Source organism: Homarus americanus, unplaced genomic scaffold (genome assembly GCF_018991925.1).
Source record: "Homarus americanus isolate GMGI-L3 unplaced genomic scaffold, GMGI_Hamer_2.0 scaffold33556, whole genome shotgun sequence".
Taxonomy (NCBI): Eukaryota; Metazoa; Arthropoda; class Malacostraca; order Decapoda; family Nephropidae; genus Homarus; species Homarus americanus.
Genome location: NW_024713392.1, coordinates 318,510 through 342,704, shown reverse-complemented (window position 1 = coordinate 342,704; position 24,195 = coordinate 318,510). Strand labels below are relative to the sequence as shown.

The window sequence follows — 24,195 nt, the reverse complement described above, 5'->3', positions numbered from 1 at the left end:
TTATATATCCTTCTGTTATATCATGAATATAGCTGAGGACTGGCAGGAGCGGGGTGCCAGGCAGCCATTTGTCTTCAGGGAGACGTGATGATCCCCCTGGGGGCAGTTTGTACCCTCGGCTGTGGGGCGCCATGTTGAAAATTAGTAGACTAATTTCTGCTATGCTCTGTTGCGTGTAAACACAACATAAGTTACATAAACATTCTTTACAGATGTAATTTTCGTAATTTAATTTACAATAATCCGATAAACTACCGACGTAAGCAATTTTTATTTTAATTAATTGCGAATTTCGGCTGAGGCTCTCATAGCTTCCGACCTTAAATTAATTCCACGTAAATGGAGGTGTGAGAACGAATCTTTCTTTACTCCTTTAGAATACAACAGAAATAGTAATAGCGAGAATGACATCCAAACGACACAAAGTCTCAGAAGTCTTATCTCACCCATCATCACTGGGGAGAGAGAGGACCAAGCCTGTGAACCTTCACCACCGGGAGCCGTCATCTCCAACTTGTTTTCATCTGTCCTAAAAGTAGATCTAAGTCACGAAGCTTTATGGCCACAGTGATTGTGAGAGACGTTATTAATGAGTTACTATTCTTATGCTGCCACAACCTTCCTACACATTGGTCTCAAGGTTAAGGCCAACAGACAGATAATGACGAGGTTGTAGGTCGCCACTAACATGGAGGGTCAGGGGTGTGTCTCCTCGACGTTGTGTAGGGGTGTGTCTCCTCGAGATTGTGTAGGGGTGTGTCTCCTCGACGTTGTGTAAGGGTGTGTCTCCTCGACGTTGTGTAAGGGTGTGTCTCCTCGACGTTGTGTAGGGGTGTGTCTCCTCGACGTTGTGTAAGGGTGTGTCTCCTCGACGTTGTGCTCCTCGACGTTGTGTAGGGGTGTGTCTCCTCGAGATTGTGTAGGGTGTGTCTCCTCGACGTTGTGTAAGTTGTGTGTGTCTCCTCGACGTTGTGTAGGGGTCTCCTCGACGTGGTGTAGTGTGTCTCCTCGAGATTGTGTGTGTGTCTCCTCGACGTTGTGTAAGGGTGTGTCGACGTTGTGTAGGGGTGTGTCTCCTCGACGTTGTGTAGGGAGTTGTGTCCATGTGTCTCCTCGACGTTGTGTAGGTGTATCAGAGTCGTCCCAAAGGGGGTGCAGGGCCCAGGGCGTTTCATCCACTGCATTCTTAACACACACACACACACACACACACACACACACACATATATATATATATATATATATATATATATATATATATATATATATATATATATATATATATATATATATATATATATATATATATATATATATATATATATATATATATATATATATATATATTTTTTTATTTATTTATTTATTTATTTATTTATTTATTTATTTATTTATTTATTTATTTATTTATTTATTTATTTATTTATTTATTTATTTATTTATTTATTTATTTATTTATTTATTTATTTATTTATTTATTTATTTATTTATTTATTTATTTATTTATTTATTTATTTATTTATTTATTTATTTATTTATTTATTTATTTATTTATTTATTTATTTATTTATTTATTTATTTATTTATTTATTTATTTTTATTTATTTATTTATTTATTTATTTATTTATTTATTTATTTTTTTTTTTATTTATTTATTTATTTATTTATTTATTTATTTATTTATTTATTTATTTATTTATTTATTTATTTATTTATTTATTTATTTATTTATTTATTTATAACATAAGAATGGAGGAAACTGCAGCGGGCCTATTGACCCATACTGGGCAGTCCAGTCTACACCCAACCCCTATTGCTCATATAAGCATCCAACCTATGTTTGAAGCTATTCAGCGTATTCGAGTTAATGATGATATTTGGTAACTTGTTCCATTCATCCACTACTCTGTTTCAAAACCAGTGTTTACCTATTTCATGCCGAAATCTAAATTTGTCTAATTTAAAACCATTGTTACGAGTTCGCTCCTGGTTGGATAGTTTGAGTACCTTTGTAATGTCCCCTTTGTTTAGCCCTGACTTCCATTTATACACCACCATCATGTCGCCCCTCACTCTACGTCTCTCGAGGGAGTGCAAATTAAGATGCTTTAACCTGTCTCTATACTCAAGGTTCCTAATGCCCGGGATTAGTTTTGTCATTCTCCTCTGAATTCTTTCCAAGGATTCTATATCCGTTCTGTAATACGGTGATCAGAACTGAACTGCATAATCCAGGTGAGGTCTCACAAGAGCAAGATACAGTTTTAGGATGACCTCGCTAGTCTTGTAACTAACACTCCTTTGTTTGAATCCAATTACTTTATTAGCCTTGTTACGAGCAAAAACACATTGTTTACTTGGCTTAAGATTCCTACTTATCATTACTCCTAAATCTCTCTCCCTGCAGTCGGATTCCACAATGGCATCGTTGTTCATCTGGTAACTGGTTTCCCTGTTTACATCTCCAATACTGAGTACTTTACATTTGTCCACATTGAATTTCATCTGCCATTTTTCCGACCATTCGAAAAATTTGTTTAGATTTTCCTGTAGTTTTGCAGAGTCCTCGTCAGATTTAATTACACGTCCTATTTTAGTGTCCTAAACAATTTTACTTATGTTGTTGTCTATGCTGATATCTATGTCGTTTATGTACATAATAAATAATAATGGTCCAAGTACTGAGCCTTGGGGAACTCCACTTGTGACGTTGCTCCAATACGATTTAGTGCCGTTTATGCTCACTCGCCGTTTCCTGTCCCGTAACCACGCCCTAATCCATTTAAGGATATTACCTTTGATGCCATGCGCTTCTACCTTTCTATTAGTCTTTCGTGGGGACTCTGTCTAAGGATTTGCTAAAGTCGAGATATACCACATCATAATTGTGCCCCTCGTCCACCGATTCGAAAACTGATGAAAAGAATGTTAATAGATTAGTTAGCCATGAACACCTACTTGTGAAGCCATGTTGGGAATCATTGATCAACTTGTGCTTCTCCAGGTGGTTTCGAATAGAGTTTGAAATGATTGATTCTAGTAATTTGCCTACTATTGATGTTAGACTGATTGGCCGGTAGTTAGAGGATAGTAATCTATCCCCCTTCTTGAAAATCGGTATTACATTCGCTATCCTCCAGGATTCTGGTACTACACCTGTTTTTAATGACATGTTAAACAACTTTGCTAAGGGCATACTAAGCTCTTCCTTACATTCCTTTAATACTCTGGCAAATATCTCATCGGGACTAGGTTACTTATTAGGCTTCAGTTTGTCTATTTGCTTATTAACATCGTTACTAGTCACTACTATCTCGCTTAATTTGTTTTCTTCACTATCTCTGAATAGAGTCGGTGCCTCGGGTATCATGTTTAAATTTTCGCTGGTGTAAACTGTTGAAAAATATTTATTCAGATTATTGCTCATTTCTCCGTCGTTATCAGTTAGCTCGCCGGTATCTGAACATATTGGTCCAATCTTATCTCGTGTTTTAGTTTGATACATTTGGTAGAATCCTTTGGGGTTTGTCTTCGCCTCCCCTGCTATCTTCAGTACATAATTTCTCTTTGCTTTTCTTTTCTCGGTCTTAACCCTACCGGCCAATACCTTATAATACTCCCGGAGGTAAATTTCGCCACGATGTATCCTTCTACCTATAGCCTTCCTTTGGCCAATAATGTTCTTTAAATAATTATATATCCATTTAGGGTCATTGTTGTCTGATCTGAGTTTTTTGTATGGTGTGTTCTGCCTTTGTGCATTAAGTAACTCATTATTTAAATTGTCGTGGAACTCGGCAATCTCAGATCTCGTTATCAGGTCGGTGTCATCTGTCAGGTTCACACCCAAGCACGACACCCCCTCTCTCAGCTGCCTCTTTAAACTATCAAAGTTTGCCCTTCTGAAATCTGGGGCTTTAATGGAATTCTCCTTACGTCTGACCTGAAAATCTAACTGGAATCTAATTTCTTTGTGATTGCTGTTTGCAAGTTCGTTCCCTACCTCGACATTGCTAATGAGGTTTTCTCTGTTCGACAGAACTAAATCGAGTATATTATTACCCCGGGTGGGTTCGGTTATATGTTGATTTAGGAAGCAGTCCTGGATCGTTTCGAGGAAATCCTCTGATACTGAGTTACCCGTAAGGTCAGTCCAATCTATTTGGCCAAGGTTAAAATCGCCTACTATACAGACTTTGTGGTGTATGGAAGCCCTGCGCATTTCATCCCAGATAAGTCGCTCATTAACTCTATCAAGATTGGGAGGTCTATATATTACTCCTATGATTAATTTTTCCCTACCGTCGATTAAGTCTATCCAAATTGTTTCTGTTTTCTGCTCAGTTTTGATTTCCTTATTTATTTCACACTTCAGATTATCCCTGACATAGATTGCTACTTCACCTCCTTTCCTGGACGGCCTATCGGTATGGAACAATTTGTAATCCGCAATTTGGTATTCGACAGGTAATTCACGTGAGTCTAGGTTGATCCATGTTTCAGTGAATGCTATTATATCGATTTTTTCGGTACATACCAAGGCCCTAATATCATCCATTTTGTTTCTCATACTTCTACTGTTCGCGTAGTAGACATTTAAGTTAGTCGTGCTCCGAGTCCTCCCTAACACTATTTCCCTGTAATCTTTCACTTTGTTTACCCGCTCCCACTGCAGTCTCCTCCACCCCCGTGCCCATATGTTCCCCTAGCAGTTTAAAGACTTCAATATATAACTGTTATAGTTACATACATACATACTTTAATATGCATATTGTTAATCCCCCAATCATACTATTACTATGCCAAGTATTATGTAATTTACTATGTTATAACATCTTTCATATATTTCCCCATCTTCGCATGTAAAAGTCGTCTGAAAACTGTAGATTTTCTCCATTTTTTGGAAACCTAATTTTCACTAGATACCTTAACAGGTCCCTTTTCTACCAAAATATCAATTGTCGTAGTGTTCAGTAAATGTGGCCAGTTGGCTGGATCACATAGATCTTCATCAGCATGACCGTTAGCGTAGGTAGACCTGTCCATTTTTAAAGCCTTAGTATTTTTTCAGTACTCTCCTCAGCTTGAATATGACCCACACTATCACCATCACAGTCGCTCAGGTCATTTTTTGCACTAATTTCTGGTGTTTTTTAAAACATATTTTTCTTGTGAACCTTTCATTAACATTGCTATTTCTTCTCTCCCCTTTTTTCTGTCTTTTCTCTGCACCTGAGATGTATTTTCTGTCTCTATCCCTGCTGGCCATGTTACAATAAAAAAACGAAGGCTGAGTACGATAGTAAATTAATGTAGACAACAATTTCACAAAACACAAATCACGGACAACTGGAGATACAGAGTTTCAACAACACTGTCAGGCGACCGCTGTCAACGTCCTCGCTCTTCTTCGACAGAGAGCACAGTAAACAATGACATTGTTCTCAGTCTGGGTGGTAAGGTGGGGTGGTTTAATCTTACCTTTAACCTCATGTCACCAGATGCATTGCCGAACTGTGCTAGTCGCTAATCCTCCAGGTGGTCTCCTGAATCTGGGTGTTAAGGTGAGGTCAGTTTAACGCGGTTACTAATTCTGGTGTTGGGTGAGGTAAGGGTCGCGGGGCCCCAACTAGCGCGGGGCCCGAGGCGGTCGCACCGGTTGTCATACCCTAGGGACGGCTCTGGGTGTATCACCTCGACGTTGTGTAGGGGGGGGGCAGTTTTTTCTGATTTTATATTGCATTTTTACTTATTTCTGCTGAAAGATAAACTGTTCTTTGTTTAATAGAAGTTTCTGATAAAATGTGATGCTCGTCAGTTTTGTGTATGTACAGGTATGTACAGTATGTAGTTGACAACTGCTTATCCGAAATTCCGAAAACCTCTGAAAACCGAAAAATTTTTGTGGAACAAAACTTTTTTCTTTTTTTTTAACAGGGATTAGCCCACACCCGGCACAGGTCACTGACCCACATCGGGGCTTGGGGAGCGAAAATGTAATAATAATTATAATAATAATAATTATTCATAGTAAATATAATTTATAATAAAATGAAAAATAATAATAATAATAATAACAATAATACTGTAATAATAAAATAATAATAATAATAATAAAGAAATAAAAGAATGAAAAAAATATCAAAAGTGAGAAACACGACCTAGACCTATGAATTATTGTTATTATTATTATTACTATTATTATAATTGTTTTTATATTTTCGCCCCCCTTGCCCCAATGTGGGTCAGTGACCTGTGACCGGGTGGGCTGATCCCTGTAAAAAAAAAAAAAATTCTGAAATCCGAAATACATCTGGTCCCAAGGATTTCTGATAAGGGATTGTCAACCTGCATGCATGTATGTATGTAGTGTCGCTGTGGTTAAATTAATTATGAAAATGGTTGGTTTATGCTTGTCTCTCTTTGTGTTCGATGGACGTCATAACACGACTTTAACCAGGTATGAGAGACCCCCCCCCCCACCCTCCATACTTGCCTAACCTAACCTAACCTCTCGTTACAGAACCCGTACACTAACGAGATTTATGACACACGGAACATCATCTGTGTGGGAGTGTCAGTGCTGGTGGAGGATCGTCAGGACCAGCCACCCATCTTTATCTTCGCCCCACCCGTCACCCGCATCACCAGCAAGACTTTGAAGGTAGGTCACGGAGAGGATAATTGACGTAATAAATGTTACGATGATAACAGTAGTAGCAGTAGGTAGTTATTATTGGTGATTATAGTGAAGCCCTCTAGATGATAATAGTGGTAAGGCTCTCTAGGTGGTAATATTGTTAATAATAGTGGTAAGGCTCTCAAGGTGGTAATATTGTTAATAATAGTGGTAAGGCTCTCACGGTGGTAATATTGTTAATAATAGTGGTAAAGCTCTCAAGGTGGTAATAATGTTAATAATAGTGGTAAGGCTCTCAAGGTGGTAATATTGTTAATAATAGTGGTAAGGCTCTCTAGGTGGTAATATTGTTAATAATAGTGGTAAGGCTCTCAAGGTGGTAATATTGTTAATAATAGTGGTAAGGCTCTCAAGGTGATAATATTGTTAATAATAGTGGTAAGGCTCTCAAGGTGGTAATAATGTTAATAATAGTGGTAAGGCTCTCAAGGTGGTAATATTGTTAATAATAGTGGTAAGGCTCTCAAGGTGGTAATATTGTTAATAATAGTGGTAAGGCTCTCACGGTGGTAATATTGTTAATAGTAGTGGTAAGGCTCTCAAGGTGGTAATATTGTTAATAATAGTGGTAAGGCTCTCAAGGTGGTAATATTGTTAATAATAGTGGTAAGGCTCTCACGGTGGTAATATTGTTAATAATAGTGGTAAGGCTCTCAAGGTGGTAATATTGTTAATAATAGTGGTGGGGGACCGGTGGTAGAAGCAGTACCGTTCTTGCCTCGCAAGCGAGATGTCACGGGTTCGATTCCCGGGCCGGTGGAAGTTGTTTGGACTTACTTCCTAGCCCCCATTAGTCCCTGTTCACCTAGTAGTAAAGTAGGTACCTGGTGTAAGTCGAAAGTTGCGAATTCGTATTCAGGGACAAGTTGTTGGAGCTTCCAATAACTTGATGACATAAACCACTGACTCTTCAGGCTTCTATGCCCTCGACTCTTCAGGCTTCTACGCCCTTAACTCATGAGACATAAGGCAAGCATGAACTTAGCATGCTTCCCTGTTGGGCGCTGTAAACGCTTCTGCGCTTCACCTTACACAAGGATGTAGGGGGGGGGGGGTGCCCCCCCCCCAAAAAAAATAGTGGTAAGGCTCTCAAGGTGGTAATATTGGTGATTGCGGTAATGATTATTATAGTAGTAATAGTAATAATGTGAATAATACTTCGAATAGTAAGGCTCTTAAGGTACAGTAAGTAACAGTAGAAATAATAGTTAAGACAGTAAAGCGCTCAAAAAGAAAATGATGAATATTAATCCGTCAACTACTGGAGACGTCATGATATTACTGATGGGGAAAATAGGTTTAATTAAAGGGAATTGGGGAAGTAGAGCTGGCGGTTATTTGAGGACCAGTTCTAGGGGTCGCTGGTTCGGTCCCGGTGACGTTTCCATCTGTAAATGGGTTTCTAATTTTACTGTTGGGGAAGTGAGGTCAAGTTCAGTGCCGGCCTTACCGAGAGCTTAAACTACAGTTTGCTGTATTTGCTATCCCTTATACTGCTGGTTTAACTCCTGGGCGCTCCCAGTTCACCCAGTTGTAAATGGGTAACTAATTGGGGAAGTGAATGCGGTCGAGTGCAGTACCGGCCATACCGCCTCCTCGGGTACCGAAGGCTTAGTATAGGGTGATTCATAAGTTTGTTACTACTAAAAGTTTTCAAGTGTCTCACTCCCATACAGCAGGGTGGGGAGGACCACTGATTGATATTGAGTAATGACACTTTATTTCCGGTGTAATTGTGTAAAAATAACGTTAAGAAAAGACTACAGGTTTGTAGTTATTTTTTTATTCACCATTACAGTGGTAACAAAGTTATGAATCACCCTGTATACAGTGTGCTGTGTCGGGTCCACATTGTCGCTAACGGGCCGTCGTGCGTATGGGACCCCACTTTAATTTTTCGCTGTTTAGCAAACTTCAGTTTTTAATTATTCTGTGTACTCACCTGATTTGGTTTTTGTCACTTGTAGTTAGGTGTTTTAATATTTAGCAATGTTATTTGGACAAAATATGAATCACGGAAAAAAATCACAATTTTGGCTAGGAAAAAAAGTCACATTTAAGGTAATGAAACTAAAAACATTTTAAAACCGTTATTAACTGACAATACATGACTTTTACATATTGACAACACAATTTATATGTGATGCACGTAGGTTAAGTTAGGTTAGGTTAGGTGACTTTTTTCTGTGACTTTTTTGTCTTTTTTCTGTGACTTTTTTTCCTGTGACTTTTTTCCTGTGACTTTTTTCTGTGACTTTTTTACCTGTGACTTTTTTACCTGGATTCGTTCTTACTGTTATAATGTTATTACTGCGCTTCAACAAGTAAGGTCTTTAAGCGCGTAACAAGGTTAGTATTACACTAGTCCATCCACAAATCAAAATTATGAGAAATAAAACTCGCTTGTACATTCCAGGTATGGGGCAATTAATTAACTTAATCATTAATTTCTACAAGTTAACGATTAAATTAACTTGCGAACTTTTAAAATACTGTACTGGTTAACTTAACTTAATCGAAATTTCATCAAATTAATCGAGTAATTCATGAGAAAAAGTGACAAGTATGTAATATAAAACACCAACCCTTGCGCCCATTGCGACTATTCAGGTATTCAAACTTTATTAACTATATTTTGGGGAAGACATTTACAGGTTATTATGTTATTTAATCCACACGAAAATTCCATTAAGCAATTTAGTCACAGACTGGTTAACTTAACTTAAACAAATAAATATTAACTAGTTAATGTTTAAAAGTCTAACATAAAAAAAAAAATGAAAATTAACTTCAGTTGTTAAATTTGAAAGTTTATTGCCCTATGCCTGGTACATTCTTCCTTTTTTATGAAAAAAATCAATAAATTAATTAATTAACTTTAGAGTCAACTTTAGGTAGACGGTTATCACCGGAAAAAAATTAGGGGAATGCACCAAAATTTGTTGGAGATGTTATGTGCATGGTATTAAATAAGAAAATGTAAACGACAATGCACAAAACGTAACCTAACCCCCGGCATATAAAACAGAAGAACTTACGGTACCATAAGATTGAGGTGGATACAGTGCATCAATGGCCTCGAGGAAGTGTAATTTTACGTCTTCTGTGGACGTAAGAGTAAGACTGTGTGTAACACCGAAGCAAGTAATTCTAATTGAATGTAAGTTCTCTGCCACATTTTTAGCACCTGCACGTCCTCCCAACTAGTACATATTCACAGATGAACTTTTGCAGACGGTCTTGATCCTCCACAAGCACAGATAACTTGAGAAGCGATAAACAACTCGAACACGACAACATAACTATACAGTTGAAAAACAAGATGGCTAGCTTCTCCTTGGGGAAGAACAATAAGTACTGTATAGGAACATAAACGGCACAATAGGACAAATTTTATTGAAACATTCAAAACCCTGAAATGGATGACAAACGTGAACCCGGAACATTTCTTTGTGATGTTTTCACACCACTAACACGAAGAGACATAACTACAACCTCGCTAAGTTATAAAACAGAACGGATATAAGGAAATACTTTTTCGCACAGAGGGTGGGTAGACCTATGGAACGGTCTACCGGCCCAAGCTGTGGAATCAAGAACAGTACTGGGCTTCAAAATAACCCTCGACAAGAATATCAAGAACAATGGACGAATCCTACATAGGCCACTGACCTTCTTCCTTCGGCATGGCCACCTCTAATGGGTAGCTATTGGGTATATAAAGTAAATACAGTTCACTTAGAATCCAATGATACTCGAAAGAAACTGGAAATGTATAAAAACCCATATTATGGGATTCGATTCTACCTATATGAATCTCATCCTTTATACATAGACGAGGTTCAAAAACCATATGCGCGAAAGAGAAAAAACAATGGATTTGCGTATGACATAAAAAAATCATGAAAGTGAAGCCCATTCAATTGAAAACAAAAGATAACCAAGCCAATATTTATGGTAATCAATATTCCAATGAGAATCTCCATCACTTACACACCACACACACACACACACACACACACATATATATATATATATATATATATATATATATATATATATATATATATATATATATATATATATATATATATATATATATGTGTGTGTGTGTGCAAGTAAATCACTGTACAGTAGGTGCGCGTGATCCAGGTATATGCTGATAACCACAAGGAAACAATGGGAACAATGGGCGCCACAGGGGATTTGGCGCCGGAATATTTATGGTAAAATATTTATTTCTTCGTTTACAAAGCACGTTGGAACATGAAATTACAGCCATGTGATCAGTTTCGTTGTGTTTTACTCCGTAATTATCCTCATCTTTCATGCCCTGCTCATTACAGGTGATTTATGATCAAAAGTAGAGAAAAATGAAAACAAAATGTACGTAGATTTAAAGAAAAAGGTTGTCGTATCGTTTTTATTACTTACTATCATCCAAACAACACCTCTGGTAAAAATGAACCTATTCTATAAATAACTCCTGATAACCGTCACCTCCACTTTACCCATCTTTATTTTATCCTCTCCACCTCTATCTGAATAGATAAAACAAAATCCTGAAATGATTAGACATTTCCCCACAAAATAGAGACAGCCAGAGCAAAGAAACTGTTAAGGTACTAAAAAGCTGTTCAGTAAATGTCTTCGTTATATTGAAAAGAAAAAAGTTTTATGTAGAGTGGTAGTTGTGCCTTAAACTTCTGTTTACGTCTCGGTTTTCTTCCGTGAGTTGAAGGGTCACCATTTTCACCAGGATCTGTAACGGTAACTAAAGTATGTTATATAAATTACGATATTTTTTCTTCAAAAGTACAAAACAATATTGCGTACGTCGCAGTCCTCTTGTAACAAACACGCTTTATGTAAATTGGATATGGTATTAATATGTATTAACAGGAATACACCACTACCAATATGTTGTGAGAAAACACGCATCAGTACTTTGCGCACTGATAATGTTAGAAGAAACATAACAATTGTTCTGCTACGTAATAATACCCACAAAAACGGGAAGAACAGTACAGAACTACACGAGTACAAATAACTTTGCCCCCCCACAAAAAAAAAATTACAAGTGAACAGTGTTTTAAAATATGTATGTGTATATGTAGTGTGTGTGTGTGTGTGTGTGTGTGTGTGTGTGTGTGTCATCAAGGTCACTCAACACAGCGCAAGTACATACACAAACTCATTGATTATTACGGATGTAGACTCAGGGTCACAAACCACACACCTACACCACTACACCCACCTCCGTTCCTTCCTTTGTAAGTGTGTTCAACTACCGAGAATTTATGTGCCTTCGGTTTGACCACTTCTCTTGGTTGTACGTTTGTCCATTTATGTATATCACGTTCACAAACCAGCGTGTTGGAGCATCTTTATATACATGTTAATATAGTCATATGACCTTCATACATAAACATTTATACCTAAACACATAACCTCACACACACACACACACACACACACACATACATACATACATACATACATACATACATACATACATGAACATCCACACACACACACACATACATGAACATCCACACACACACACACATACACTTGTAGTACCTATACTCATACACTCACACACATAGTCTGCACATTTATATCTTCAAGCATACTTGTACCAATACACTTGCACACATACACTTTTACTTAGATATACAATATACATCTTCAAAGCATAATTGTCTTACTGTACACATATTCAGGGCGGATGCGTGGGGGCCCTGGGGGTCTGGACCCCCTTTTCATCAGAAAATTCCAATATTCCTTTCTTTAATGCAGTATTGTACTCAGGCATTTTTGTATAGTAAAAAGTAATTACTATTGACCTCAGAATTTCCTAATATCTTATGTACAGTCTTGTTCAAAATTCTCCGAACTCTGCTGGAGACAGCTGGCAACTCAAGGCCGATTGTTTACTATAGTACGTAGTAATACAGTAATTATGAATGGATGTAATAGGTTATCGGTGACTGGTTACTTAGTTCCCCATTGCTTAATTAATGGTTGGGCTTTGTTGTTTCGTATTATATTATAGTATGTACTATAGTAAACAAACGTCCTTGAGTTGCCAGCTGTCTCCAGCAGTGTTCGAAAATCTTGAACGAGACTGTACATGGCTTCAAATTGCCCTCAAACTCCCCATGATATTGATCAGATTTAAAACAAAAATAAAAATCTAGGGGCTTACAGTGACCCCCCCCCCTCTTTTTTACATTCCTGGATCCGCTCCCTCACACTATTTTACTTTTACTCTCTTCGCCACTGATTGGGCAGTCAGTCAGTCATGTCTTTGTTACGCACTTTTGGCAAGTACTGGGCATGCACTGGTTCCTGAATTATATCTGAACCTGCTCCAGTGTTGGTCAAGTCTGGTCTTGAAAGAGCTCACATTCGGTACCGTCACAACACTCTCTGGCAGGTTGTTCCAAGAGTTCATAATTCTCACTCCAAAAAAGTTTGCCCTCACACTTTTCTGGAATTGTGACTTTTTTTCAACCTTGAGCTGTGACCCTTTGTGAGGCGGGCATCTGCCAGCTCCAGGTATTCGACTGAGGAGTGCCCCTGGACATGCTTATACACCTCGATTAGGTCTGTAGTATAAGCAAGGCAGCAGCAGGCATTCTATTCTCTGGATAACTGAGGTGCCGGAGCGCAGGCACCGATCTGGTGGCCCTCCTTTGGAGACATTCAATCAACTGACATTCCCAAGCATATCTCGGGGACCAGATTGGGTGACAGTTCTCCAGACGGGGAATCGCCTCACTCTTGAAAATTGTTACAAGGGACGGAACCGTCTAGATATCTGAACGACCTCCTTATAAGACCTTCCAGTTTAGTTGCTTGATTCACCTTCTTCCCACAATGTCCTGAGAAATTCAATTCATTGTCAACATACACACCCAGGTCATTTTTTGCATTCGGTCTCTATTAATGCAGATTCTTCGTCCCGTTGGGTATATGCGCCACCATACCATTGGTACATCAGGTGCATCCTCTTACACTTCGTGACATTGAATCTTAACAGCCATTTATTCAACGTCTCTCGAAGCTCAGAAATCTTTCTGCAGCTATTCACAGTCTGTTTGGTTTTTAATTTCCCTGAATAACTTGGCATCATCTACAAACATTTGTATGGAAAAGTGTATAGCTTCTGGCATGTCATTTATGAAATAAACAAAAAACAACAGCCCCAATAGACTGCCCTGTGATATCCCGTTAGTCATGGGTACAAATGACAATTTCGCACCATTAATCACCACACACTGCTTGCAATCTTGAAGAAAATCTCCGATCTACTCTAGGACTCTTCCCCGAATCCTGTACCCTTCCAGCTTAATTCTCAGCCTTTCATGGGGTACGCTGTAGAAAGCCTTTGCAAAATCTAGGTATGTATTATCGATATGCCACCCTGTTCCAGAATTTGGGTCCAAATATCCAGTACCTTGAGTAATTGTGTTAAGCAGGAGCGTCCCCACTTAAAACCGCTTTGGCAGTCCTTTTCAAGGTTGTTTCGTAGAATCGTAGTACATGTTCCATCATGGCATGTCTTATAATACTCTCAAGTACTTTACACACTATACAGGTCAGGCTCACTGGTCTATAATAATTATTTGTGTTGTGGCGATCCCCCTTCTTGAATATAGGACCCACATAAGCCATTTTCCAATCACCAGGAATTTTTTGCTCATCCAGGCATTTACAGAACAGGATCTTCAGGGGCTCAGCAAGCTCGTTGCACAACTCTCTTACCACTCTGGGATGCACCATGTCAGGGCTGGGACTTTTATAACCTTTAGCTTTGGAAATATATTTCTTTAAACCTCTTTTGAGAACACAATGTGGGTCAGCACTGTGTCAAACTATTCGCCCTCAAATGCAGGAATATTGTTTGCATCCTCCCTTGTGAACACCGAGGAAAAGAATCTGTTCAACGCCTCCGCCTTGTCCTGGTCAGAATCTGCGTAACTACCATCTTCAAGTCTCGGGTTCGATACGCTTACTCGTGTTTTTAAATTTGACTTTGCGTAGCGGTGAAACGCCTTTGGGTTTGACTTGACCTCACTCGCTTTCCACATATGGAACTCTTTTTCAGCCCTTCTAGACCCTGACTTTGCTTGGTTCCTGGACCTGGCATACATCCTCCTGTCCTACTCATCATTTGTCCTAACCTACATCTCGAATTTCTGAGTTTTCTTCTTAAATTTGACGACCGCTGCATGGTTAATGTCTCGCGGTCTCCTTGTATTCCTGGAGGCTCTGGGTGTGGTCTTGGGTATATATTTATTGATCAAATGGTTCACTTTACTGGATATGATATTCAGCGTAGTGTCTGCGTTCTTGTATCTTAGTGAGTCAGGCCAGTGAATACCCCTCATCTCCCACCTAATTGTGCTGTAATTACCCTTGTAATATTTGACTCTCACTTATACACCTTTCTGTTCATATATTCACCCATATTGCATCATTATTTGCTACAGACGCAGTCAGGGGCGGATACAAGAATATCAAAAGGGAGTCCAAGAAGTTGGGGATGAGGGAATATGGCTAGTAAAGCGAGCCCACCCAGATATAATTCAGGAACCAGTGCTTGCCCAGTACTTGCCAACTGTGCGTAATTTAGACGTGACTGACCGCCCAAGCGACTAACAAGCCGATCAGTGAAAATGCTAAGAAATACTACATTCAGAGATGCCTTGAAATATAGATTGAATGTTGCTGTGAATGCGGATATGTATGGGGAAATTAAATAAAATAATCACCGACTCGTTTTCCTGCTCTTTTGCTTTCTTGTCCCAGTAATTCGATTATGTTCAGTAATGAAATGATACGGGTATTTCATGAGAACCGGTAAATTAAGGAAAACCTACCAGTCCCCCAATAAAATACTCCCATTAAATAATGAGCCCAACAATAAAATAATGACCCCTCAGTAAATTGCCAGCCTCCCCAAAAAGTAATGAGCCCTACTGAGGAACGCTGATCATTTTCCTCTCTCACCAGGACGACGAGTTGTTGAAAGTCGAAGCTGTGGATGGTGATCGTGGTGTGGCTCGAGAGCTCCGCTTCTCCATGCTGGCGTCCTCCACACAGTACGCTCCCTTCTTCTCCATAAACCCTCGGACTGGTGAGTGACTGTCTCTGTTGGTACTTAAAATAGTGCGTACATAAACGTGGTATATTTAATGTGTTTGTACATAAACCTGTGTACTTAATCTCTGTGTGTAACTAAACCTACTTGTGTTTGTACTTAAGCATGTCGTGGTATGTAAACCTGTACAAATATTGATATAATTCCAAATAATTTTAGTTGCATGTATGATAAGAGTAATGCCTTGATTATTGTGTTGTAACTCAGGAGCGGATCCAGGGATATGAAAAGAAGAAGGGGGGAGGGGGTCCAAGAGTGTTGTGGGTGGGCGAACATGGGGAGCACAGCAAGCCCACCTAGCTGGTGTGTGTGTGGTTTTTTTTTTGGGGGGCTGGAAGCCCCCCTCCAAATTGTTTTTTAAATCTGACCAATATCATTGGCTTTTTGAGGCCATTTTGAAGCCATGTGTACTTGATATTAGGAGATATTCTGAGGTCAATAGTAATTACTTTTTACTATACAAAAATGCCTGAGTACAATACTGCATTAAAGAAAAAGTATTGGAAATTTCTGATGAAAAGGGGGGTCCAGACCCTTCCCCCTCCCCCTGGATCCGCCCCCTGTTGTTGCATATATCTCTCTCTCTCTCTGACACACACACACACACATTTAGATATAGATCTATATCTAAATCTACATTCTTTGTCTCTCTCTTAATCATATCCCATTCTTATTTGTCAACAATTGTGTGTGCTAATGCTTAGAAGCAGTGTTCCTTGTTCCCAGGTACTGAAAATGGCAGTCGAGCGGATACAGCGCTCGCCTCCTGTTCCAGGGGTTGGTGGTTCGATCTCCAGGTGCTCCCAGTTCACCCAGATGTAAATGGGTACCTAAGTTTATAACTTGGGGAAGTGAATGCGGTCGAGTGCAGTACCGGCCATGCTGCCTCCATGTGTACCAAAGGCTTAGTTTACAGTGTGCTGTATCCACACTGCTCCTTACGGGCAGTCATGCCTATGGGACCCACTTTCACTTTTAATGAGAAGGACCCCGAAGGCTTCCCTCCCAAAAGTTTCTATGGGGGTGGAGGTGGAAAAGATCCCTCCTACTTCACACCATTTTGATTTCATATGTTTTCCATTATTGTGTTGGTTATTGGATTTCTGTAGCTGTGAAAGTTGTAAATATTTAATGACATTTGATATTAGAAAATTTGTCTTGATCATATTATTAATACGATAAATACAACATTGAGAGAGAGAGAGATTAAACAAACACTTACATACGGAACACTGAAAATAAAATCAAAGATTAAGAAGCATGACAATCACAATGGCAATATAGAGACTCCAGGATTGTCTTGTTACTTTCTTTTGTCTCTTTGTCTACATTTCCATCATTATCACCTCTGTTTTTGTCCTTCATTCTCTTCCTATCACTTGTTTACCCCAACCGTTTTTCCTCCACACACACTCCCAGTACAGTACTGTATTCATTTTTGCTTTGTTTATCGTTTCTTGCTTATCCATTTATATCCATGGTATCCCTCATCCCTTTCCATCCTTATCATATAAAATTCCTTCCCTATCATTTTTCTCTGTTTATTTGCATCCATTCCCATTTTCTTTGTTTTCCATCCGTTTCTGCCTCCCTGTGATTCCTGTTCCTTTTCCCACCATGACTCGTTGTCCTTCCTCCCTGTTCCTTCATCTGCTTTACTTGCCTCCGACCATCTTATTCACCCCTCCTCCCCCACCTGCAGGTTCCATCACACTGCAGAACACAGTTAATAGGTTGCTGGAAATTATGGTGACGCTGGAACCCATCCTGGTGAAGGTGACAGCTGTTGAGATGGAAAATGAGAACACTCGGGACCCTGAGGAAACCTACAGTTCCACTGTTGAGATTGCCTTTGTCATCATGGACTCTGACATGATGATTCCTAAATTCGTCTATGAAATGTATGTTAAAGTGTAAAGTTTTGGCATGTGAAGACCTCAAGCAAAATTTAGAAAACCTTGTGGTAGCTTAGATGAGATTTCCAAATTCGTCAGACTATGGACAATAATGTGTTAATGTTTAAATTGGCTTGAAAGTAAATTTTAAATCTTGAATTAGTTTAAATATCGTAGATAGTATTTCAAAATTGATGTGTGTGTGTGTGTGTGTGTGTGTGTGTGTGTGTGTGTGTGTGTGTGTGTGTGTGTGTGTGTGTGTGTGTGTGTGTGTGTGTGTGTGTGTGTGTGTGTGTGTGTGTGTGTGTGTGTGTGTGTGTGTGTGTGTGTGTGTGTGTGTGTGTGTGTGTGTGTGTGTGTGTGTGTGTGTGTGTGTGTGTGTGTGTGTGTGTGTGTGTGTGTGTGTGTGTGTGTGTGTGTGTGTGTGTGTGTGTGTGTGTGTGTGTGTGTGTGTGTGTGTGTGTGTGTGTGTGTGTGTGTGTGTGTGTGTGTGTGTGTGTGTGTGTGTGTGTGTGTGTGTGTGTGTGTGTGTGTGTGTGTGTGTGTGTGTGTGTGTGTGTGTGTGTGTGTGTGTGTGTGTGTGTGTGTGTGTGTGTGTGTGTGTGTGTGTGTGTGTGTGTGTGTGTGTGTGTGTGTGTGTGTGTGTGTGTGTGTGTGTGTGTGTGTGTGTGTGTGTGTGTGTGTGTGTGTGTGTGTGTGTGTGTGTGTGTGTGTGTGTGTGTGTGTGTGTGTGTGTGTGTGTGTGTGTGTGTGTGTGTGTGTGTGTGTGTGTGTGTGTGTGTGTGTGTGTGTGTGTGTGTGTGTGTGTGAACACTTTGAACCACTAAATTAACGGACCTACTGTTAGGGGAGAGGAGGAACACCAGGAACGGCTCCAGCGCAGGAACAATGTAATAGTTTTTGGAGTCCCAGAGAGCCAGGCGGAGGGAACTGTGAGTAAGGTAACACACGATAAGATGCTGTTTCAAAAAATTTGTACAGAGGTTCTGAAAACTCCATCAACCCCTCAGGATGTGAGGAGGCTGGGACAAAAGCAGGGGGATAAGCCTCGTCCCCTCAGGATCACACTAGCGAGCAGGGAAGAGAAATGGCAGGTTATTCGGCAGGCAAAAAACTAAGCAAAGAGCGAGGCATTTCGGGATGTATTCATTCACCCAGATCGCACGGTAATACAGAGGGAACAGCACAAGAAGCTCCTGCAGGACTTGAAGCACAAGAGGGAGGAGTCAAAGAAGAACGGGGACATACACGGGTTATACTCAGGGGGAGGGTAGTGGAAGCAAGTGTGCCGACACAGGGCCAGGGGGCAGCAGCACACCCTCCACCCACTCAACCCCCCACCCGGAGACGGCACCAGCTCCGCCTACCGGACAGGAGGAGGCGAGCGCCGTGTAAACAATGACATTTCTAACCACATCCTGCAAAATACAGTGTACTTGGCAAATGCTGCAGCTTCTGAGAATGGGGGAGGGAGAGGGGTTACTACTAAGAGCAGAGACGTTACCGAGAACAAATTCTGGCTTGAATGTCATGTACACTAATACTGACACGTTTCTCGATAAGAGAGAGGAGTTTGAAACACTACTAAGAGTATACCAACCAGATATCGTAGGAGTTGTAGAACTGTTGTACAAGATCAGGAGAATCGACCCAGAGGAATGTGAGTTCAGTATTGCTGGATATGACTCATTTACGAACCTTTCTCAAGAAACTTGCAAGAAGGGTGTGGTTATCTATGCTAGGCAAGACCTTAGAGCCAGCCAGGCGAGGATACAGGGAGAGGATATTTTTGAAGAGTCAAAGTGGTGTAAAATTAAATTAAAGGGAGGGGACTTACTTATCGTCGGGTGTATCTACAGATCTCCAAACTGTGGCCCACTAAATCAAAGGAACTTAAGAACTTTAATAAACAACGCGGCAATGCTCAACCCTAGCCATCTCCTTATCATGGGAGACTTTAACTATGGCGACATCGACTGGAGAAACGAGTCCACCCCAAATGACTTGAATAACCCTGCTACTCTTTTTGTAGAAACTCTGAGAGATAATTTTCTGTTCCAACATGTTAGAGACCCGACACATTACAGAGGGGAGCAATCACCCAAGCCACTTGACCTCAACATAACAAACGAGGAGGGTATGGTGGCCAAACTGGAATACCTTGCCCCAGTTGGCACCAGTCACCATATAGTGTTGCCATTCAGATTTAACTGTTACCTAGTTCAGGATAAGGCCAGGCCAAGGTGCAAACATTACAAGGGAAATTACAACGGGATGAGGGAAGAGATGAGGGGTATCAACTGGCCTGACTCATTAAGGTACAAGAACGCAGACACTACGCTGAATATCATAACTAGTAAAGTGACCCATTTGATCGATAAATATATACCCAAGACCAAACCCAGTGCTTCTAGGAATACGAGGGGATCCCTACACATGAACCATGCGGCGGTCAACAGAATTAAGAAGAAAACCCAGAAATTCAAGACTTGGGTTGGGTCAAACGATGGGCAAGACAGGAGGATGTATGCAAGAGCCAGAAACCAAGCAAAGACAGAGTGTAGAAGGGCTGAAAAGGAGTTCCAGAGGCTGGTTGCAAGCGAGGTCAAGTCAAACCCAAAGGCGTTTTACCGCTATGCAAAGTCGAAATTGAAAACGCGAGGAGGAGTATCGGACCTGAGGCTTGTGGATGGTAGTTACGCAGATTCTGACAGGATAAAGGCGAGGCATTGAATAGCTTCTTTTCCAATGTGTTCAACTAACCTTCCTGCATTTGAGGACAGACGGTTCGACACAGCACTGACCCACATTGTGTCCACTGAAGAGGGTATTAGAAATAAACTGTCCAGGCTAAAGGTCCATAAGAGTCCCGGTCCTGACATGGTGCATCCTAGAGTGCTAAGAGAGTTGTGCAACGAGCTTGCAGAGCCCCTGAAGATCCTTTTTTGTAAATGCCTGGATGAACAAATGGTCCCCAGTGAATGGAAAGTGGCTTATGTGAGTCCTATCTTCAAGAAGGGCGATCGGCACTCCATGAACAACTATAGACCAGTGAGCCTGACCAGCATAATATGTAAGGTTCTTGAGAGTATTATCAGAGATGCCGCAATGGAACATCTAATACGAAACAATCTTGTAAAGGATTGCCAACACGGTTTTATGCCGGGGCGCTCCTGCTTAACACAATTGCTCAAGGTATTGGATATTTGTACCCATATTCTGGAACGGGGTGGTAATATTGACAATATTTACCTAGATTTTGCCAAGGCTTTCGACAGTGTACCCCATGAAAGGCTGAAAATCAAACTGGAAGGGTACTTAATTCGGGGAAATGTCCTTGCATGGATAGAAGACTTTCTACATGACTGCAAGCAGTGTGTGGTGATTAATGGCACGAAATCGTCATCCGTACCTGTCACAAGTGGGGTACCACAGGGCAGTGTATTGGGCCCTCTGTTTTTTGTTTGTTTCATAAATGACATGCCTGACGTTGTACACTCCTCCTTACAAATGTTTGCCGATGACGCTAAGTTATTTCGGGAAATTAAGAACCAAGTTGACTGTGAAGAGCTGCAAAAGGACCTTTGTGGGCTCCAGGAATGGCTGCTGAGATTCAATGTCACCAAATGTAAGAGGATGCACCTGGGGCGTACCAACGGTAAGGAGGCGTATCATATGTCCCAATGGGATGAGAAAACTGCACTAGTTGAGAGTGAATGTGAGAAGGACCTAGGTGTGTATGTTGACAATGAGCTGAAGTTCTCGGGCCATTGTGAGAAGAAGGTAAACCAGGCAAATAAATTATTGGGTCTTATAAGAAGGTCGTTCAGATATCTAGACGGTCCGTCCCTCGTAACGATCTTCAAGAGTGAAGTGCTTCCCCATCAGGATTACTGTCACCCTGTCTGGTCCCCGAGATATGCTAGGGACTGTCAGTTGGTTGAAAATGTTCAAAGGAGGGCCACCAGACTGGTGCCTGCACTTCGGCACCTCAGCTACCCTGAGAGATTGGAGCGCCTGAACTTGCCTTGCTCATATTACAGACGGGCAAGGGGTGATCTAGTTGAGGCGTATAAGCATCTTGGGGGGCACTACTCAGTCGAGTGTCCTTACTTGTAGCTGGCGGATGCTCGCCCCACAAGGGGTCACAGCTCAAGATTGAAGAAGCCACAAGTCCAGAAAACTGTGAAGGCAAACTTTTTCGGAGTGAGGGTTGTAAACTCTTGGAACAATCTACCAGAGAGTGTTGTGATGGCACCGAGTGTGAGCTCTTTCAAGACAAGACTTGACCAACACTGGAGCGGGTTCAGGTACATTCAGGAGCCGGTGCATGCCCAGTATTTGCCAACAGTGCATGACAAAGATGTGACTGATCGCCCCGGCGGCTAGCGAGCCGATCTTTTGGTGAAGAGGATAAAAGAAAAGGAAAAGTAATCAGAGACGTGACCGATCGCCCAAGCGGCTAACGAACCGATCAGTGGTGAAGAGGATAAAAGAAAAAGAAAAGAATTTGGGGTTTATCGTTGTGGACTCTGACAAAATGATTACAACCTTTATCTATGAGCCGTGACTTAGTGTGAGTGACAGTGTACAGTATTGGTCAGCGATCACTTTCAACAACACCTACAGTGATTTTAATATGAGCTTTAGTTGATATTAAGACTTGCAGGAGTTCTTAATTTTCTACCAAATTTTAAGATTTTTGTTTTGTTCTCTGCACCGATTTTTTACTTGGAATTCAGCGATTTTGTATCCAAATTATTTATTTACTTACCTAATGCTTGTACATCTTTCACATACTTAGCGGAAGAGAGAGTTCATTTTGAAAGTTTTTCTCTGTGTGAAGTGTGTTGCTCAAAGCTCTGGATTAAACACTTGTAAATGTTCCAGGTATGTTGGGGAGGTGAGAGAGAACAGCCCAGCAGACACTATAGTCGCCTTTCCTAATGCCTTCCTCAAGCGGGTGAGTCTTGGAATTCCTACTGCCAAATATCAAACACCCCTAATTTAGGCACAGTCCTTCTATTACTATTAAGATATTCACCCTAACCCTCATTATTGCTCTTTATCTGAATACAAGCCTGCTTAACCCATTTTAAACACCCCTGTGATAATGACCCCATAGTTTCAGTGCCAGAGAGAAAAACTTCCCTTACCCCCATCAGTCACCACTGAGTTACCTCATAACACTCCCTCCATCTGAACATGATACTGGTCTTATTGATTTCCTCATTTATACTGTACGAACAATGGACTTCACTCTATAAACGTCTTCATTTAGAGCTCTTCCCGTGTTCCATTACAGTATCTTAGTATGGGCAGTCAATGTAACTTTCACATTTCCTTATTGCTGTACTTCCACATTTTCCTAGTATGTAATGGATAGTACAGTATATGCAACTTTTCATGGTCTTATTCCAGGATTGTTTGGAAGTGTAACTCTTGAGTTTTTTCATAATCTTGGAAATTGTAACAAAAATCAATAATGCAAACTCTCAGATCAGACTACTGTCGTCATCACTTTTCATTCATAACATCTTGATAAAGGAGTGAAGCATAGAAAGAAAAAACGAGAGGGTTCTAATTAATGGTGTGATTGAAAAAATATAACTAAAACGTTTAAGTCATATTTATAATAAAGTAACAAATCTAAAAGTGATATGGTCAAAGAGAAGAACTTTAATTAACATAAATTAGGTTACATTTTCTTCATAGCAGTACTTCCCTGGATGACCTCAACTAACCAGTGTACTTCTGTATTTCGAATATTTTAAAGTATTTCAGACTTATATTTTAAGCATTTCTTAACATGATAGTACAGTAGCTGTAAATTTGCAAACATGAATGCATTAATTACCACATGACCAAAGTTTAAAAAAATTCCATAACTTATCTCGCATTTATTTTCTTATTATTACACATAATGCATCTGTCTAGGTCAATACTTCTAAATGCTGTAGAGAACATAAGCATTCACCTCAACATACATATAATTAAGTGCATAGCTGTTAGTTCACCTCTTCCATGAAAAATTTACAAAACACCATATTGCAAGTAGATGATCCTATTGAACGATTCTGAGATACAGAGTATACAGTATCTCATTTAATGATGGTGATGCTTTAAAAACCTTAGTTGTAGAAGTGCAATATTCTATGGTAAAATCTCAACTGGAATGATGTTTATTGCAATATTGTGTTGTGTTGCAGGGCCTGAAAGGCATGTTTGCTATCGAATTGGAAGGTGATGATGGGATCTTTACCGTGGAACCCAACATAGTGAGAAATTCCCAAGATTTTCTTATCAAGGTCAAGAACCCTACCCTCCTGGACTATGAGACCCGACCCAGAATTGAATTTAAGGTACATTACTGTGCTTTACACTTTATATATATATATATATATATATATATATATATATATATATA

The 24,195-nt window shown here is 40.1% G+C and overlaps 1 protein-coding gene across 2 annotated transcripts in view; it reads left to right on the top strand.

Moving 5' to 3' along the window:
* Nucleotides 1-24,195, top strand: part of LOC121871956 (cadherin-86C-like) — a 175,694-nt gene that overhangs the window by 97,554 nt on the left and 53,945 nt on the right. For both annotated transcript variants that reach the window (XM_042374585.1, XM_042374582.1), the window contains exons 6-10: nucleotides 6,525-6,665; nucleotides 15,726-15,849; nucleotides 17,576-17,774; nucleotides 22,659-22,731; nucleotides 23,978-24,130. In XM_042374585.1, coding sequence (XP_042230519.1) covers nucleotides 6,525-6,665; nucleotides 15,726-15,849; nucleotides 17,576-17,774; nucleotides 22,659-22,731; nucleotides 23,978-24,130 — 690 coding nt within the window. The remainder of the gene's footprint in view (nucleotides 1-6,524; nucleotides 6,666-15,725; nucleotides 15,850-17,575; nucleotides 17,775-22,658; nucleotides 22,732-23,977; nucleotides 24,131-24,195) is intronic.